Source organism: Herpailurus yagouaroundi, unplaced genomic scaffold (assembly GCF_014898765.1).
Source record: "Herpailurus yagouaroundi ecotype Mexico unplaced genomic scaffold, PumYag 205, whole genome shotgun sequence".
Classification (NCBI taxonomy): Eukaryota; Metazoa; Chordata; class Mammalia; order Carnivora; family Felidae; genus Herpailurus; species Herpailurus yagouaroundi.
Window position 1 is genome coordinate 6922875 of NW_024412436.1, and position 21410 is coordinate 6944284.

The following is a 21410-nucleotide window of genomic DNA, read 5'->3' on the forward strand; positions in this document are numbered from 1 at the left end:
GCAATAATGAAATCTCATGATGTACTCGTTTGTCTAATGTGCACACTGAATACATGATCATGCATCAAAACAGCATAGGGGTATACACATAGAGTAGTACAACTAATCCTTAAAAATGGAATTCTGATTTTTTCTCCTTCTCTGAAGAATTATTTTGAATGTATTTATTCCCATCCAGGAGAAATGAATGGCAGGATTTCCCAATACTATATTCATGGCCTACAGGGCATTAGCTTCATCCTTCAAAGAGATAAAAATGCCTGCAATTCATTTTTGTGGGACTTTGGTTTTCACCACTCCGATTTCAGATGTCAAAAACCCATCCACCATATAAGGCAAATAAACCAAGTATACTGAATACAACAGAAAACTAATAAATAGGCTTTATCATATTTTATTTCAAGGTCATGACTATACAGTGAACAAAGACATGCAGTGAAATAACCAGCAGGTTTTCTGCAAGACTGGACCTGACGTTATGCGGATAGAATTCATTTTTATCTTCTACTGTCATATGACATTGGTGCGTCCTTGTGATCAGACATTTTTCTGGGCTCATTGCTCCTGGGACATGCCCTCTATTTCACTTTAAAAAGATGTTTTTATCTGAGGTTAAAAAAAAATTAATAGGATTTTTGAAAAGCTTTAAGTTTACGGAAAAATTGAGCATAAAGTACAGAGATGTCCCATATGGTCTCTCACCCACCCTGTGGTTTCCCTTATTATTAACATTTTATGTGAGTGTAGTACTTTTGTTACAATTGAGAAGTCAGTATTAATACATCATTGTTAACTAAAGTCAGCAGCAAACACTGGGGTTCACTCTTTGTGCTGTAATTTTATGGGTTTTGAAAAATGTAGGACATGTATCCACCATTATGATATCCTCCAGATTAGCTTCACTGCTCCCCAAATTTCCTGTGCTCCACCTGTTCACCAGTTCCTGCCTCTATCTCAAACCCTGAAAACTATAGATATTTTTCCTGTCTAGTTTTGCCTTTTTCAGCATGTCACAGAGCTGGGATCATGTAGTACATGGCCTTTTTAGATTGGCTTTCACTTAGCACTATGCATTTAAGGTTCACCCATGTCTTTTTTGTAGCTTGACAGCTCATTTCCTTTTATTGATGAAAAATATTCCAGTTTATGGACCACAGTTTCCTGCTGAAGAACATCTTGCTTTTTTCCAAGTTTTGACAATTGTTAATAAAGCTTCTATAAGCATTTATGTCCAGGTTTTTGTGTAGACATGTTTTCAACTCATTTTGGTAAATATATGGTAAGAGCATGTTTCATTTTGTAGGAAACGCAGAATGGTTTTCCAAATTAGCCATGCAAATACTTAATATTTCACTCCATTCTCTTGTTTGCATGCTTTCTGAAAATAAGTCTGGTGTAACTGTTATCTTGCTCTTCTGTATGGGTAAGGAGTTTCTCCCCCTCTGGCTTCTTTAAAGATTTTCTCTTGGTCTTGATTTCTGCAGTTTGAAGGCAATATACTTACGCTCAGATTTTTTGGTATTGACTCTGTTTGACATTCTCTGAGCTTCGTGGCTCTGTAATTTGGCACTGATTTTTGGAAATTAACAGTCATTGTTGCTTCAATCAGTCATTGTTTCAATTCTTCCTTTCTGTCTCCCTTCTCTTTCTAGTCTTCTCATTATTTATCTATCACACCTTTAATATTGTTCCACAGTTCTTGGATAGTTTGTTCTGTTTCTTTTTTGTTGTTCTTTTTTTTTTTTTTCTCTATACAATTTAGTTTTGGAATTTTCTATTGATACTTCTTCAAACTCACTGATTTTTTTTTTTTTCCTTTGGCTATGTCCAGTCTATTGATAAGCTCATCAAAGGCATTCTTCATTTCTGCTACAGTATTTTTTTTTCTATTTATAGCCTTTCCTTTTGACTTAAAAACATTTTTTAATGTTTATTTATTTTTGAGAAAGAGAGACAGACCATAAGCAGGGGACAGACAGAGAGAGGGAGAGACACAGAATCTGAAGCAGACTCTAGGCTCCAAGCTGTCAGCATGGAGCCCGATGCGGGGCTTGAACCCACAAACTGTGAGATCATGAGGTGAGCTGAAGTCAGATGCTTAACCAACTAAGCCACCCAGAGGCCCCACCTTTTGACTTTTTATTAGAGTTTCCATATCTCTGTTTATATCATACCTCTGCTCTTATATGTTGTCAACATTTCCTATTAGAAGCCTTCGCTTATTCACCATACTTTTCTCAATTTCCTGGTCTGATTATTTCACTATCTCTGCCATATTTGAGTCTGATTCTAACGCTTTATCTCTCTTTAAACTGTTTTTCTTTTTTCTTTTTCTTTTTTTTTTTTCTATATCTGCAATTTTTTGTTGAAAGCCAGACATACATGATGTTCTGGAAAGTAACTGAGGTAAAAAAGCATTCAGTGTGTGGTTTATGTTTATCTGCCTAGGGGTTAGACTGTGTTTACTGTTTTCTATTGCTGTAGTTATCAGCGATAGAATTGCTGATAAATTTTCCCTGAGGTTCTTGTTTTTATCTCCCCAGCTGTCTTGGGGAGACAACCTAGGCATCTTAAGATCTGAGATGTGTAGCTCCTTCCCATGTAATCCTCTGTTGTTACTTAGCACTACTGATGTGGTGGTTATACCTGGGTGAGGGGAAGCACTGGACAGTGTATGGTTAGGTATTAGTCTTCTAGGGATCCTGTGGCTCCTGGGCTGTAACCTTTACAAGTTATTTTCCCCTCTCTCAAGCTAGAGGGAGGCTTGAGTTGGTTAGGCTTTGGTAAAACCTTGGTCAGTTTGGCTCTATTGCTTCTCTTAAAGCCTAGTCTTTTTACAAAGAAGAGAATATTCTGGGCATATTTAAAAATAGTTTCTTTTCCCTTTCCTCTGTGAAAAGCAGGAAGGGACTTTTCTCAGATCTTTGAATCTAGTCTGAATCTAGTAGAGATTCTGGAGGTAAAACTCACAAAAGTGTGGGGCCTGCCCCTAACACTGGCCTCCCCTGGAGTTGTCATTGTGAAGCTTGTCTACACTGAGCCTCTAGCAATTTGTCAATTATAGCTCAAGATTTCTTACCCCAGCACTGGGTCCTGTAGAGGTTTCTGTTCCTGGGATTTTCCCTGGTCAGTTGTGATCTCCTGTAACCGCCTGTCTGCCTCTCCAGTTTTGAGGACTGACACCGGTTTGCCCTGAGACATCATTCCCTGATGCATCTAAAAATGGTTGTTGATTTTCAGCTTTTTCCTGTTATGAGAATGGAAGTGACAACTTCCAAGGTCTTTGTATGCTGGACTGAAAGTCTTGATTCACTTTTTAAAACTATTATTGTTTTTTTCTTATTATATGTTGGAAATCAAATAGCTATGTCCTGGGTTAGGAGATTATAGGAAATGCATTGGAAAGCAGAACACTGCTTTCTGGCCTTGCTGAAAACAGCAGCCACACTTTGCTTATCTAGTTAATGTGTATCTAGGAGTTAGGTCCTACCTATACTCATAAATTCCTTAGACCATGTTATCTCATGGAATATTTTATCCTGTCTTAACTTGTTTTTCTGCACGCTTTCTATACGTTCTTACTGGCACGTAGCCAATACTGACATATTGTGCAATGTTTCCCTGAATGTATGCTCAATAAATACGGGAGCCTGAGAGCAGGTCAGGGAGACTTCCCTTGGCCTCCCTCTCACCTCTCTTGACTTGCATGGAGTCTTGAGTAATACTTTCTGCCGTCCTTGGCTTTGCTGGACAAAGCTGAAACCGAACCCACAACTATATATGTAAACACCCATTAGTTTCTAATTTTAATACAAATCAGCAAGAGAGACAGAGAGAGAGAGAGAGAGAAGACAAAATAAACAGAATTTCAACATTCAGAGAACACTACTGTTGATACTTGTGTATCTATCCTTTTCAGGGATTTCTCTATGCACACATCAGCCTGTCTATGTAACAATCTGTGTATCTATCCATCCATTTTTCCAACTATCTACCTATCCACTTACTCCTCTGCAACAACCAAATAACTACCTCTGGGCCTAAGATGGTAAGACTGTATATAAAATAAATGGTTGTGGTATTATCCTTTAAAAAAAAATCTTTGCAAAGAGGTTAGAGAGGGAGAGAGCCAAAGCATAAGAGACTCTTAAAAATTGAGAGCAAACTGAGGGTTGATGGGGGGTGGGAGGGTGGGTGATGGGCAGTGAGGAGGGCACCTTTTGGGATGTGCACTGGGTGTTGTATGGAAACCAATTTGACAATACATTTCCTATTTAAAAAAAAAATCTTTGCAAACTTGATAGGTAAAAAAAAGTAAGCATTTTTCATTGCATTTTAAACATTTCTTTGACTTTTTCTCACTGATTTACAAGTCCTATATTTATTAAAAGATCACTCTTTTGCTATATATAATATGGTGTCATTTACCTTGTTTTTCTCTTTTGTTTTTGTGGTGTGTATCACTTTTGAACCTAAACACAAAAAAGATTGAATTGATGGTTTTGTGTGATAAATAAGTATGAAGGAACTCAAGTTGAACTCAAGTTGAATATAATGAGTTAGTGAAAATTATAACTTGAATATCAAAATTATGGATGAGATGATGGAGTATTAATCATATGGAAGGTAATTTATCATCAGCATATAATGAAGTCTCCTTCTCCCATGTAATGAGTTATAAAATATTGAGGATAGCAAAGTACAACTACCTTCAATGATATGAAAAAAAAACTCATATGAAGATGCTTAATACAAAAGAGTGCATGTTGATAGTTTCTATAAATTGATTATTTATATAAAGATTAAAAGTAGGCAAACATCTACATTGTATGGGAAGTTACTACTGGTAGAGAGTGTAATGACTGGAATGGTCACTAGTGGGGCTCTGGGATCCTCGTAATGTTTTTTTGTTGTTGTTTTGTTTTTTGTTATTTTTTAAACTGGATGCTTGTTACATGGCTGTGTTCAGTTTGTGAAAATTCATTGATACTTATGCTTTATGCAGTTTTCTGTATGTATGTTATACTTTAATAAAAGTTTAAAAGATAACTGTCCCTTGACCTTATGCTAGGTTTCCCTACCCTTTTCCCAAGAAAATGTGCCATGTTGGTGTCTCCAATAGCATATCTGCAGGAATATTTTTAATAATAGTCTTGTGCTTTATAGTTTGTGGTACAAATAATATTTCTTTTTAGTCCTGTCTTCAAAGTATAACTAGGCAACTGTGGGTTTGAAGGTGAAGAGGAAGGGTGGCACACTATATATAGCCAACCCCACTTCTCAGGGAACACATCTGACTATGCCCAGAAGTAAAAGGGCCTATGTTCCCTAAATTACAGCTTTTTGGATTAACCCTCAAAGTCAGTGTTAATTAACTTGGTGGGGGGAATCCTTTCACCATGTATACGTATATCAAATCACCATGTTATCCATTTTAAACTATCTTACAATTTTGTCAGTTATGCCTCAGTAAAGCTGAAGAAATGCAAACAAACAAACAAAACAAAACAAAACAAAACAAAACAAAAGTCAATTTAAAGGATGTAAGCTGGATCCACAGTTGTGGAGCACAAGTTTAGTTGGACCCAGAACACCATCACTATTGTGAAAGTCTCCACTAGACTTCCTTTTTTCCTCTATGATGATTTTATTTCAAGAACCTCTTGCTCCTTTCTATTATTGGACTTCAGGCAGAATCACCAAAATCTAACCAAATAGGTCTTAGCAACTCTGAATCTTACGGGACTTATGCAGATCTACCACCTCTTCCCCCAGACGCCTTTAAACTTCATATTTTTTTAAAGTTTATTTATTTTGAAAGAGAGAGAGTGAGAACATGTGAATACACATGTGTGAGTAGAGGAGGGGCAGAGAGAGAGGGGGAGAGAGACAATTCCAAACAGGCTCTGTGCTGCCAGTGCAGAGCCAGATGCAGGGCTCAATCCCACCAACCGTGAGATCATGGCCTGAGTCAAAATCAAGAGTTGGATGCTTAACCAACTGAGCCACCCAGGTACCCCAAAACTTCACATTTTAATAAATTTACACACACATGCACACACACATGCTTCATAATACTGCTTCATACTGATTTATTTGAAGAAAAAAATGTATAGGGAGCTTAAACACATTTTCTGGATTTATGGGACTATATATAAGGAAGAAGAAAGATAAGAAAACTTCTAAATGAATTACTAATTTTCTTTGACTCTGTTGCTTCCCACAGACAAACAGTTCCTGCCTCAGAGGCTGAATTGTTACCCTTAACATAATGAGCTTCAAAATTAATTTGATGGCCCTAAAACATCCCTTAAACTATGTCACAAATCTATAACAATACACATTTCCATCTGGATGTTATGTTGTCATACTCAGCATGCCCTAAAACAAACTCAGCATTCCAAATCTGCACCTAACTTTTAGAAAAGTCCTTTGCATATTTCATATTTCCCTGGTCTCTCAGTTACTTGGTTTGAGATTTCAAATTAAGTTGTATCCTACAAAATGCTACACTGAAGCACTGAAGACACACTCTTTGCTCTTAAGACCATGGTCTGACAAATATAAAACAAGTATTCTGAAGTTAGTGTCAATGAAACCATTAAAAATGCTAATATGCGACCAGAAGTCCTAGCCAGAGTAATCAGGCAAGAAAAATAAATAAAAGGTATCCAAATCAGAGAGAAAGAAATAGAATTACCTCTGTTTGCAAATGACATGATTATATATAAAAATTCCTAAAGAGTCTACCAAAAAAACCTGTTAGATTTAATCAACAAATTCAGTAAATTTGTAGGATAAAAGTCAACATACAAAATCAGTACTGTTTCCATACACTTACAAAGAATTATTTTAAAAAGAAATAAAGAAAACAATACTATTTACAATAGCATCAAGCACAATAAAATCCTTAGGCATAAATTTAACCAAGGAGGTAAAATACCTGTACACTGAATACACAAATAAATGGAAAGATATTCTGTGCTCATGGCCTGGAAGAATTAATGTTGTTAAAATGTCCATACTACCTAAAGCTATCTGTAGGTTCAATGCAATTCCTATCAATATTCAAATAGCGTTTTTATAGAAATAGAAAAAACAATCCTAAAATTCATATGGAGCACAAAAGACACCAAATACCCAAAGTAATATTGAGAAATAAGTACAAATCTGGAGGCATTACACTTCCCAATATCAAATGATATTACATAGCTACAGTAATCAAGAGAGTATGCAATGGAAATTAAAAAAAAAAGACATACCTACCAATGGAACAAAATCAAGTCTAGAAATAAATCCATGCATATATGATCAACTTAATATTTAAAAAAAATTTTTTTTAACGTTTATTTATTTTTGAGACAGAGAGAGACAGAGCATGAACGGGGGAGGGTCAGAGAGAGGGAGACACAGAATCTGAAACAGGCTCCAGGCTCTGAGCTGTCAGCACAGAGCCCGACGCGGGGCTCGAACCCACGGACCGCGAGATCATGACCTGAGCCGAAGTTGGCTGCTTAACCGACTGAGCCACCCAGGTGCTCCTGATCAACTTAATATTTGACAAAGGAGAATAGATGATACTCAAAGGAATAAAGATAGTTTCTTCAATAAATAGTGCTGGGAAAATGGATATTCACATGAAAAAGAATGAAAGACCAGTATCTTAGCCACTCACAAAAATTAACTTAAAATGGACAATATGTTAAAAAAAGAACTTGAAATGGATAAAGGCTTAAATGTAAGGCCTGAAACCGTAAAACTTCTAGAAGTAAATATAGGGGGTGGGGCACCTGGGTGGCTCAATTGTTTATGGTATCAACTTTACTCAGGTCATGATCTCGAGCTCTATGCTGACGGCTCAGAACCTGGAGCCTCCTTCAGATTCTGTGTCTCCTTCTCTCTCTGCCCCTCCCCAGCTTGCACTATCTGTCTCTCTCTCTCTCTCAAAAATATATTGACATTAAAAAAAATAGGGGAAAACTCCTTCCATGGGTCTTAGCAATGATTTTTTGGTTATGATACCTAAAACACAAGCAACAAAACAAAAAATCAACAAGTGGGACTACATCAAATTAAAAACACTTCTGCACATCAAAAGAAACATTCAACAAATGAAAGACAATCTATAGAATGGGAGAGAATATTTGCAGACCATATAATGGATGAGAAGTTAATATCCAAAATATAGAAAGAACTCATACAACTCAATAACAAAATAATAAATTCAATTTAAAATTAGGAGAGGATCTGAATAGACATGTTTTTTTCAAAGATGTCTAATGGCTAACAGATATATGAAAAGATGCTCAACATCACTAATCATATGGGAAATGCAAATAAAAATCACAATGACATATCACCTCCTATCTATTAGAAAGGTTATTATAAAAAACACAGGAGAGAAAAAGCGCTAGAGAGGATGTGCAGAAAAGGAATCCTCATGCACTGTTGGTGGGAATGCAAACTGGTGCAGCCACTGTGGAAAACACTATGGAGGTTCCTCATAAAATTAAAAATAGAACTACCATATGATCTACCAACTTCACTTCTGATGTATTTCTAAATGAAAAGAAATTACTATCCTGAAATTACTACCTGCAATTACTATCTGCATCCCCGTGTTCATTGTAGCATTATTTATAATAGGAAGATATGGAAATAACCTAAGTGTTGATCAACACATGAATGAATAAAGAAAATGTGGCATTTGTTACACACACATACACACACACTGAAATATTATTCAGCCGTAAAAAGAAGGAAATCCTGCCATTTATGACAACATGGATGAAACTTGAGGACATTATGCCAAGTGAAACAAGTCATGGAGAAAGACAAATCCTGTATGATCACTTCTATGTAGAATCTAAAAAAAATATAACAGATTCATTGACACAGAGAACAGATTAGTGGTTGCCAGAGGCATGGAGTGTGTGTATGAAGGAAATGGGTAAAAGTGGTCAGAAGGTAGAAATTTCCAGTATAAGATAAATAAGTCCCAGGAATATAATGTCAGCATGGTGACTATAGTTAAATATGTATATTTTAAAAAGTGCTGAGAAAGTAAATGTTAAAAGTTCTCATCACACACACAAAATTGTAACTATGTGAGGTGATGGATGTGGCAATCATTTTGCAACATACACATATATCCAATGATTATGTTGTATATCTTAAGCTTATTCTATAGTATGTGTCAATTATACCTCCGTAAATGGAAAATTAATTTATAAATGGTAATATATGTAAGAATAAGCCATTGTATGTGGAAGCCATAGGTAAATCATAACTATTTTCACTATTTTGTGATGAAGATTTGTTCAATTTAAAATCAGGAAGAATTAAGATTATTATTTTTATTTTGAACTTTTAATGAAGTACATTTCCATTTTCTGTACTTAAGTATTTTTATTCTGTAAGCCTTTTTTGAAGTACATGGCATGAATCGATCTCTAACAGATTTGGGAAGCAAAGAAGTTGATCTAATTATTGTTTGTTTGTTTGTTTGTTTGGAGATGGGGGGAGGGGGGAAGGATGCAGAGAGGGAAGGAGAGAAAGAAATCCCAAGCACTCTCGGTGTGGAACCAAGTGAGACTTGAACTCATGAACCATGAGCTCACGACCTGAGCCAAAAACAAGAATGGGATGCCCAACTGACTGAGCCCCAAGGCGCCCCAAGTTGAACTAACTCCTGATACTTCATGCTGGAAGGACCACTAAAAATTACTAATCTCACTACACAAAGGAGAAAAGGAGAAAATTGCCTTTTCTCCACCATATTTCTGGCGAATGAATTTCAAAGTATACTTGAATTAATCATTCCTATCATTTAAGGTTGGCAATGATATTTAGTGAAGTATTAATGAAGTTTTTTACATTGAGATTTTATTTTCCAGTTGTTTCCACATTGGTCATACAGAATCCAAATGGGGTAAAAGAATAAGCCTCATTCCAACTCCACCTAATCAAATTTCAAAAATATGAAGACAACTCTCTTGGGTTTTCTTATCCTTAAGGCCACTAATCTCTCTAATAATTTCACAATTAATTTTTTTTTCTTTATTTAAAAAAAATTAATGTTTTTATTTATTTTTGAGACAGAGAGAGACAGAGCATGAGCAGGGGAGGGGCAGAGAGGGAGACACAGAATCCAAAGCAGGTTCCAGGCTCTGAGCTGTCAGTACAGAGCCTGATGCGGGGTTTGAACTCACGGATTGTAAGCTCATGACCTGAGCTGAAGTTGGACGCTTAACCGACTGAGCTACCCAGGTGCCCCACAATTATTTTTTTCTTATTTTTGACTTTGCCCCTTTAACATTCACCTCAACTACAGCTCAGCCACATTTTTTTTTTTTTTTTTAAGTATGGTTTCTAGAACTAGGCACAAAACTCTAAAATTGAGTTCCTCAGCACTGTGACAAGGGCAATTTTTACTTCAATTGAATTAGTTCCTAAAATTCTATTAATACAGACTAAGAATATGTTGGCCCTTGAAAGGGCTTCATTAAAATGTTGAAACATTACATACAAAAATTAACATAAATCCCAAATGATTTGACATTTACTACAATTTAGTGTATTTCTCCAATTATGTTCTTGAGTAGTTAGTTTTTGACAATTCTATGTGGAATCCCTGAAAACTGAAGAGTCCTTCTTGGGGTTAATGACTTTACTTTTCTGGAGTAAATATAAGCATGCTCAGAGAAGCTAAATTTATTTCATAATGGTATTAAGTGCAATAGAAAGATTATATGTTAAATGGCCTCATGGTTTTTTAAAAAGTAAAATCATATTACATATATTTTCTATATATTCTTCAAGTAGAAATTTATGTAATATAATATTTTAAATTAATTTTTAAAGTATACTTTAAAGACTCTGAGCTGCTGAGATTTCCCTTTCTCCACTACATTTCTAGCTAATGGCTTCCAACCCATTTTTGATTAAGTAAATGCCAGAGTAAAACCAGATCAAATCAAAGCAAACCAAACAATGCAATGTGGCAGATACTTGAATTAATAAAATCTTCATGAGGATTAACTGTTCTCTGTTATATATTTAAAAAAAAATTTTTTTTTAACGTTTATTTATTTTTGAGACAGAAACGGAGCATGAACGGGAGGGTCAGAGAGAGGGAGACACAGAATCTGAAACAGGCTCCAGGCTCCGAGCTGTCAGCACAGAGCCCGACGCGGGGCTCAAACTCACAGACCGCGAGATCATGACCTGAGCCGAAGTCGGCCGCTTAACCGACTGAGTCACCCAGGCGCCCCTCTCTGTTATATTTTTTATTGAAATGTTTAATGGTAGGATTTTATAAGAAGAGACAAAATGAAAAACAACAACAACAACAACAAATAATGCTATTAAAGTAACTCCATTTCTGGTTTTTGAAAACAGAGATATTTTCTATATTGATGAAGCTAAAATCAATCCAGGAAAATGTAATTATGTGACTTAAAGGTCTTTCAATTAGGTTGTATTATAAACCAGTGAAATTTGAGTAGAGTTTTTTTTTTATTCTAATGGGAATATCGATCTCTAGACTTTTAAGACTTACAGTGGTCAGTTAATATTTTTATAATTAGTCTTTTTGAAACCAAAATAAAAACAAGGGCATTCTTTGTGATCTTTTTAAATGTACTAGTAATTTATGTGGACTAGATTTATCAATATACTTATAAAAATTTTAGATTGTTCTTGAAATAGTAATAAGTTACACAAGATTATATTCTATATGAATATAGGAGATAGTACTTACTGGAGAAACACTACTGGAACTGGCCCTTTAGATTTCATATTGTATAACAACACCTGACCACGGTGTTCCCTACATGGTAGCTGGGTGCCTGCCCCTAGATCAGGGATGTGTGGCCTACAGTGGTTTAAAGATGGCTTTAACTTTGGGCTCTTGAAAACAGTAAAATGAATGAAAAAAGAATATTCAAAAACCAGAAGTAAAATATACTAGTAAAATATTCCTATAACAAGACACCTATAAATAGAGGCATATCACACATGCAATATTGCTACCTTTTTATCCCCTCTTTTTTTCAGAATGGAGGCATGCAGTGAGCATCTCACTCTTGCTGCAGCTGCTTTCTTTGACTGGAGCCACTCTACTCCCCTGTTGCTCCCCTTCCTTTGTGAATCAGACTATGGAGTAGAAAATAGTTGGTTCAGGCCACTACCAGCCTTGTGTACATGGGCAAGTCATATAAATCCCATGACCATCTGTATTTTCCCCCCAGAAAACACATGTGCAGTCATGCCTGTCTTAAAGGGTTCGTGACTATGTTCATAAAATGCTTCCACTGGACGTGAATTTTAGGAATCAAGGACTATGTTTTAATCAACATTTCATGCAGTACAATGCCTGGCACATGTTGATACAGAATAAGTAGTATTCTTACATGATGTTGCACATTGTAGGAAGGGTGGCATGCTGAGGTATTCTGTGTTTCATGGGGTTCAGATACGGCTTTTGAAGGAAAAAGTGATTAGTCATTGTGTTGGCATGTGTCTACAGGACTGATCCATTTACCTAAAAAAGTTGGGGACAAAGGCTGTCCTTCAGACGTTTCAAAAAGTAAGTTTTAGAGGTGAATAGAGAATAATCCCTTTGAAGAGAAGAGTCAACACAATCAGATCATTCCAGATATGTTAGTTGATAAACACCAAGGAAGGTCATGTTATAATTCTCCTATTGCCTAAACCTAAGAGATAGATTTCAAGTTCGAAAATAATAGCCTAAATAAAATGAAAAGTGTAGGAATGATACTAAGAGAGAGATCCCACAGATTAGCTTCCTCAACATTTGTAACTGCTGTCATCAGCACCTACACGTTGAATAAAGGAAATGAATTATATATATTCAGGGTGGTTTCTCCCTCTGGGTGCTCCTTAGGATGATTTTCTAATTGGAAGCCTAGTAAGGGCTGCAGCAGGGGACCCCTTGGAAAGCATTCATATGTGTTCCTTGCTGCAGGGAGACACAGAGGACTGAAGCATGACTCACACTAGACAGAGCAGAAACAACTGTGTACAAGTTCTGTCTCCAACAGGGCCACACAGAGGGCCAAGGACCATGGAATAAGTCCTCATGAGCAACCCTCTTGAGTTGACAGGAGGATGCAGGCCATGAAAGCTGAACAAGGCTAGCGATGGGCCACCAGATGTCCAGGGGCATAAAGTGGATAAACACAGAAACATAATGTATTGACTGGTTTCCAAAGACAGCTTAAAACAAACAAATAAGCAAGGAAAATCCTACTTCATATTCTTTCCATTCTTATGCATGTGACCTTATAATCCTTTCTCACCATGAGTAACAAAACTCAAACTGAATATTGAGCAAAGAAGCCAGTTAATTCTCAATTCTAATCTTCTAGAAATTCAAAGAGAGAAAAATTCAATATAGAATTTAACAATTACATTGTTATCTGAAATTGAAATATATATATATATATATATATATATATATATATATATGTAAATCTTTGGAAAGCAGATCTATTTTGGTCTGGTCCTGAAGGAAGCTGAGAGGAAAATTTTGAAATAGTCTCATCAATCTTGATATGTCTCATGCTGTGATCCTGATATTTATTCTAATAATACTTACAGAAATATGATTCTCTAATGTCTTGCCTGCTTGTGTTTAAAGAAATATATGGAAAACAAAGACATACTATTAAAATATAAAGAAAAATATGAGATCAGACATGTTTTCTTGTGAATGCCCATAACCAGTGTTGAATTCCTTACAGAGTTTTCTGGCATTAATCAAGGACATTCATTATTTGTCACTCTGGGTCACACAGCTTATGTAAGACTGCTTTGTTGAAGTCTTTTTCCTTTCAAGCGTATAAAAGTATCAGGTACCTCAAATGCCAAGAGTGATGTCATATTGGGAAAATGCATAACTTTATAAATTAAGCATGACGCTACCGAATTCTGGTCATCTTACACGAAAGTGGCAATCTTTCCTTAATGAAATCATCAAGATTTGTGGAGGAGTGATGGGGTTACCTCATTCTTCCCTCACTTTCTCAGGCATCCTTCACTTTCCAAAGGCTCAGATTATGAACTGGAGATGACGTGTGCACTCATGCTTACCACAGGTCTATGAACGTCCCAGAATGCTCTCTCTTGGCTATCGAGGATCTTCCTTTCAATCTTGTCTCTCTTCTTGTCCACTCTGTCAACATGGTAACAATGGATAATAAGTGATATTAATTGTAGCACCTCTCTGGACAAAAGGCCGCAACTTGAACAAATTTCCCAAAAGACTCACAAGGACTCACTTTGCTTGTGCCTCTGCTTGCATGAAAATGAACTCCCACTTCCGGGCAAATGCTCTCTGCAGCCTGGCCAGGCTCTCCTGAAAAATACACCACAGGTGAAGACTTTCTGGTGCTCATGATCACTACTCCCTTCTCATTTATCTACCGTATGAATTTGTCAAGAAAATATAGTCTCTAAAGTAGTAAGTGCACTCCAGTTCTGAATGATGAGTCATGCTCACTGAATATAACTCATCCTCATATTAACAGAGGAAACAGGGAAACCTATCACAAATATTAATGTTTATGAATAATTGACTTGAGAGAATACAAGCAAACATCTAAAATACTAAAATTACTTTGTATATAAAAAGGTGCTCAGTACTAACCTATTGGAGTTTTCTGTGCCCATTTTAGTGAGGAACAGAAAAGCAGTACATTTTTACTATTGACTCAGTCAATCCATCCAGTTCCTGACAAGAATGTAAACCCTCAGAAGACTACTACCATTTCTAGTCAGTGCTTCAAAGCCAGTAAATCACAACATAGCAATTGTTGGAACAAATTACATCAGATTAATTTTACCTGCTGATGGTGACCAACCTGAAGGTTCCGCAAAAACCATTTACCCAAAGTGAATGTTCTTTACTTCTCTAAGTTTGGATGTCTTTACTATATGCAGGACACATCTCACATTTTCACACTTGAGTTTAGCAAGTAAAGACATACTCCTCCCTTCTCTCATGAATTTGTGTGTGTAGAAGTTCACCATCTCCAAGGAAGCAAGCAAGTCAGGGATTTGGGCCATTATGATGCTTGATCCCTGGGAATCTGGTCCTTAAAATCCAGGCATGTAGAAAGTCAACAGAATTCCCAGAAATGACCATAGGCCTTATTCCTGTTCGTTTTATGACATTCTTTGCCAGAAAGTCCTTAGTACTTACAGCTTCATAGTCAGCTAGTTCCAGCCTTGCCTTGTTTTGCATTGTTCTCTTGCAGAGATAAACCGCTAAAAGGAAAAAAAAAAAATTAATTACATCTTCCCTGCTTGTTAACATGAAGGCACTTACTGAAAATAAAAGATAGTGTTATAAATCAAGACATCTCGGTCTTTGCCAATTTTTTCCACTCATCATTTTCAATGATTTATTTTTTCGACAAAAATAAAGAAGGTATGACATTTTTACTGAAATTCAAACATAATGGTATTTATAAGAAAAAAGATGTTCATGGGGAGTGGCTCAGTTGGTTAAGTGTCCGACTTCAACTCAGGTCATGGTGTCATGGTTCATGGGTTCAAGCCCCATGTTGGGCTCTGTGCTGACAGCTCAGAGTCTGGAGCCTGCTTTGGATCCGTGTCTCCCTCTTTCTCTGCCCCTCCCCTGCTCACACTCTGTTTCTCTCTCAAAAATAAATAATAAACATAAAAAAATTTAAATTCATTCAAAAGACATAGGGTATCAGAATGGATAAAAAAACAAGACCCATCTATTTGCTGTCTAAAAGAGACTCATTTTAGACCTGAGGACACTTTCAGATTGAAAGTGAGGGGATGGAGAACAATATATTATGCTCCTGGAAGTCAAAAGAAAGCTTGAATAGCCATACTTATATCAGACAAACTAGACTTTAAATTAAAGGTTATAACAAGAGTTGAAGAAGGGCATTATATAATAATTACAGGGTCTATCCATCAGGAAGTGCTAACAATTATAAATGTCTATGCACCAAATTCGGAAGCACCCTAATATTTAAAACAAACACAAACACAAGCAATCTTATCCATAAGAATGTGATAATTGCAGGGACTTTAATAATCCACTTACAACAATGGATAGATCATCTAGACAGAGAATCAGTAAAGAAACAATGGCCCTGAATGATACATTGGACTAGATGGACTTGACAGATATATTTAGAACTCTACATCCCAAAGCAGCAGAATACACTTTCTTCTTGAGTGCATATGGAACGTTCTCCAAGATAGATCACATACTGGGTCACAAAACAGTCCTCAATAAATATAAAATAACTGAGATCATAACATGCACACTTACAGATCATAATGCTATGAAAATTGAAATCAACCACAGGAAAAAGTCTGGAAAACCTCCAAAAGCATGGAGGTTAAAGAACATCCCACTAAAGAACTAATGGGTCAACCAGACAAGTAGAGAAGAAATTAAAAGACATATGGAAACAAATGAAAATACAACAATCCAAACCCTCTGGGATGCAGCAAAGGCAGTCCTAAGAGGAAAATACATTGCAATCCAGGCCTATCTCAAGAAACAAGAAAAATCCCCAATACAAAATCTAACAGCACACCTAAAGGAAATAGAAGCAGAACAGCAAAGAAACCCCAAACCCAGCAGAAGAAGAGAAATAAAGATCAGAGCAGAAATAAACAATATAGAATCCAAAAACAAACAAACAGAAAAACAGATCAATAAAGCAAAGAGTTGGTTTTTTGAAAAACTAAACAAAATTGATAAACCTCTAGCCAGGCTTCTCAAAAAGAAAAGGGAAAGGACCCAAACAGATAAAATCACAAATGAAAATGGATTTATTACAACCAATCCCTCATAAATACAAGCAATTATCAAGGAATACTATGAAAAATTATATGCCAGAAAACTGGACAACCTGGAAGAAATGGACAAATTCCTAAACAACCACACACTACCAAAAGTCAAACAGGAAGAAATAGAAAATTTGAACAGACCCATAACTAATGAAGAAATTGAATCAGTCATCAAAAATCTCCCAACAAATAAGAGTCCTGGACCAGATGGCTTCTTTTGGGATTTCTACTAGACATTTAAAGAAGAGTTAATACCTACCCTTCTCAAGCTGTTTCAAAAAATAGAAATGGAAGGAAAACTTGCAGAATCATTGTATGAAGTCAGCATTACTTTGATTCCCAAAGCAGACAGAAACCCAACCAAAAAAAAAAAAAAAGAAGGCCAATATCCCTGATGAATATGGATGCAAAAATTCTCAACAAGACACTAGTGAATCGAATTCAACAGCATATAAAAAGAATTATTCACCATGATCCAGTGGGATTCACTCCTGGGCTGCAGGGCTGGTTCAATATTTGCAAATCAATCAATGTGATACACCACATTAATAAAAGATAAGAACCACATGATCCTGTCAATAGATGCAGAAAAAGTATTTGACAAAATACAGCATCGTTTCTTGATGAAAACCCTCAAGAAGGTCAGGATAGAAGGAACATACTTAAACATCATAGAAGCCATTTATGAAAAGCTCATAGCTAATACCATCCTCAATGGGGAAAACTGAAAGCTTTCTCCCTGCAATCAGGAACACGACAGGGATGTCCACTCTCACCACTGTTGTTTCACATAGTGCTGGAAGTCCTAGAATCAGTAATCAGGCAACAAAAGGAAATCAAAAGCATCAAAATTGGCAAAGATGAAGTCAAACTTTCACTTTTTGCAGACGACATGATATTATACATGGAAAACCCGAAAGACTCCACCAAAAGTCTCCTAGAACTGATACTTGAATTCATCATAGTCGCAGGGTACAATTAATGTACACAAACTGGCTGCATTTTTATACACCAATAATGAAGCAACAGAAAGAGAAATAAAGAAACAGATCTCCTTCACAAATGCACCAAGAACCATAAAATACCTAGGAATAAACCTAACCAAAGATGTAAAAGACCTATATACTGAAAACTATAGAAAACTCATGAAGGAAATTGAAGAAGATACAAAGAAATGGAAAAACATACCATGCTCATGGATTGGAAGAATAAATATTGTTAAAACATCAATACTACCCAAAGCAATCTACACATTCAATGCAATCCCAATCAAAATTGCACCTGCATTCTTCTCAAAGCTACAACAAAGAATCCTAAAATTTGTATGGAACCACAAAAGGCCCTGAATAGCCCAAGTAATATTGAAGAAGAAAACCAAAGCAGGAGGCATCACAATCCCAGACTTTAGCCTTTACTACAAAGCTGTAATCATCAAAACAGTATGCGATTGGCACAAAAACAGACACAGACCAATGGAATAGAATAGAGAACCCAGAATGGGACCCACAAATGTATGGCCGACTAATCTTTGACAAAGCAAGAAAGTACCCAATGGAAAAAAGACAGTCTCTTTAACAAATGGTGCTGGGAGAACTGGACAGCAATATGCAGAAGAATGAAACTAGACCACTTTCTTACACCATTCACAAAAAATAAACTCAAAATGGAGGAAGGACTTTGAATGCGAGACAGGAAACCATCAAAACCCTAGAGGAGAAAGCAGGAAAAAACCTCTCTGACCTCAGCTGCAGCAATTTCTTACTCGACACATCTCCAAAGGCAAGGGAATTGAAAGCAAAAATGAACTATTGGGACCTCATCAAAATAAAAACTTTCTGCACTGCAAAGGAAACAATGAACAAAACTAAAAGGCAACCAACAGAATGGGAAAAGATATTTGCAAATGACATAATGGATAAAGGGCTAGTATCTAAAATCTATAAAGAACTCACCAAACTCCACACTTGAAAAACAAATAATCCAGTGAAGAAATGGGCAGAAGTCACGAATAGACACTTTTCCAAAGCACACATCCAGATGGCCAACAGACACATGAAAAGTTGCTCAACATCACTCATCACCAGGGAAATACAAATCAAAACCACATTGAGATACCACCTCACACTGGTCAGAGTAGCTAAAATGAACAAATCAGGAGACTATAGATGCTGGAGAGGATGTGGAGAAACGGGAACCCTCTTGCACTGTTGGTGGGAATGCAAACTGGTGTAGCCGCTCTGGAAAACAGTGTGGAGGTTCTTTAAAAAATTAAAAATAGGGGGCGCCTGGGTGGCGCAGTCGGTTAAGCGCCCGACTTCAGCCAGGTCACGATCTCGCGGTCCGTGAGTTCGAGCCCCGCGTCAGGCTCTGGGCTGATGGCTCAGAACCTGGAGCCTGTTTCCGATTCTGTGTCTCCCTCTCTCTCTGACCCTCCCCCGTTCATGCTCTGTCTCTCTCTGTCCCAAAAATAAATAAACGTTGAAAAAAAATTAAAAAAAAAATTAAAAATAGAACTACCCAATGATCCAGCAATAGCACTGCTAGGGATTTACCCAAGGGATATGGGAATGCTGACGCATAGGGGCACGTGTACTCCGATGTTAATAGCAGTCCTTTCAACAGTAGCCAAATTATGGAAAGAGCCTAAATGTCCAGCAACTGATGAATGCATAAGGAAGATGTGGTTTATATATATAATGGAATACTACTTGGCAATGAGAAAGAATAAAATCTGGCCATTTGCAGCAATGTGGATGGAACTGGAGGGCATTATGCTAAGTGAAATAAGTCAGGCGGAGAAAGACAGATACCATATGTTTTCACTCATATGTGGATCCTAAGAAACTTAACAGAAGACCATGGGGGAGGGGAAGGGGGAAAAAAAGTTACAGAGAGGGAGGGAGGCAAACCATAAGAGACTCTTGGATACTGAGAACAAACTAAGGGTTGGTGGGGGGTGTGGGAGAGGGGAAAGTGGGTGATGGGTATTGAGGAGGGCACCTGTTGGGATGAGCAATGGGTGTTGTATGGAAACCAATTTGACAATGAATTATATTTTTAAAAATTAAAAAAAGGAAAAAATATATGTTTAGAAATTTTCTTTATTTTTATTAAATAAGAGGGAAAATAAAGCCTTTGAAATAACACATCAAATGAGCTTAAACATCTAGAGACACACATAACACCATTTTTTTAAAAGGAACTGCATGAAGAAGGAATCTTTATTGGCACATTTGATTATTTCCATAATCTTCTGTCAACTGAAAGAATCTCTTATTGTAAACTGAAGGCTTCTTGGCATCTCCTTTACTACATTTCAGAATCATCAGCTGTTTTTCCACTAGGAGAGAGAAAGCTGTAACATCTTCCCTGACTACAGTATGATGACTTTTTAATTCCATTTTTCTGAGGACTCCGTGTCCTTGCTGCCAGGGGAAGCCCACCTGGGCAACAGATTTACAGGATGGGTGCCAGAGGGAGTGCGGAGGTCACAGCAGCTCTGTCATTGACAAATAATGTTCCTTAAGTTATTTCAGGATTATTAGCAACTCTTATGATACCATCAAGACAATCAGAGCCCTCTGGTACAATCCTGATTTCCAGGACATTTTTTTGCCATTTTCCATAACATACGATATTTGAATCTCACGAAATTCAAGATGAACTATATATATGGTTAGTGCTGAATAGATCTGCTGGATGAAGAGTGTAAATTTCACTTTTTTGTAAGGTTAGTTCTGGAGGTGCTTTTATAATTCCCACCATTGCGCTAAGCTATGCCACCCTCAGTTTTCGATAACGAAGTCCAGCTGATACCACTGAGGAAATTATCTTACACAGAAAATCTGAGATCTCTGCAAACACTGGTGTTGTGTCTTCAGTTTCTGCTCTCTAAAGCTTCTTTTATGAAGGCCCAGGCGAAGGAGAAAGCCAACTACGGCCCAATGCTAACATTACTACAGACACGTAAGAACCCAGGAGATGATTTGAGAGCATATCTTTGTATAAGCAACCATGGGAATTTTATTTTTCCACTAGTATTACTAGTAGTAGTAATTTTCAAAATTTCTAATTCTCAAAATTAGTAAAAGACAACCTTCAAAAACAAAAATGACATGATGCATTCATTTTCTAATTAGCCATAGTTCATGCTCACTCTTGAAGAAACTCTTACTGATAGGGCAGATTTTTTTTTTTTAATTTTTTTATTTTTTTAATGTGAAATTTATTGTCAAATTGGTTTCCATACAACACCCAGTGCTCATCCCAACAGGTGCCCTCCTCAGTACACTGATCTTAACAAAATATCTAACATGTTCTCAGCAGCTGGTAAAAGAGATTGTAGCGTATGTGCAATACCCCTGAGAATGTCTCTTCTTGAGAGAAAGACAAAAATCTTCCTAAATATCTAAATTAAATAATTTCAGCTCTCCCATAGAATTACCTTTAACCAAATTTCAAGCCTGAACTACAAGCTCCATGGGCCTGTCCTCCTGCACCAGCCTCTACTTGCTTCATTTATTCCGGTCATCTAATCTTCGCTC

At 36.7% G+C, this 21410-nt stretch overlaps 1 protein-coding gene across 8 annotated transcripts in view; it reads right to left on the reverse strand.

Moving 5' to 3' along the window:
* Nucleotides 1-21410, reverse strand: part of RGS7 (regulator of G protein signaling 7) — a 508190-nt gene that overhangs the window by 72227 nt on the left and 414553 nt on the right. For all 8 annotated transcript variants that reach the window (XM_040451794.1, XM_040451792.1, XM_040451789.1 and 5 more), the window contains exons 7-9: nucleotides 15227-15291; nucleotides 14304-14380; nucleotides 14116-14197 (exon numbers count right to left, since the gene is read on the reverse strand). In XM_040451794.1, coding sequence (XP_040307728.1) covers nucleotides 14116-14197; nucleotides 14304-14380; nucleotides 15227-15291 — 224 coding nt within the window. The remainder of the gene's footprint in view (nucleotides 1-14115; nucleotides 14198-14303; nucleotides 14381-15226; nucleotides 15292-21410) is intronic.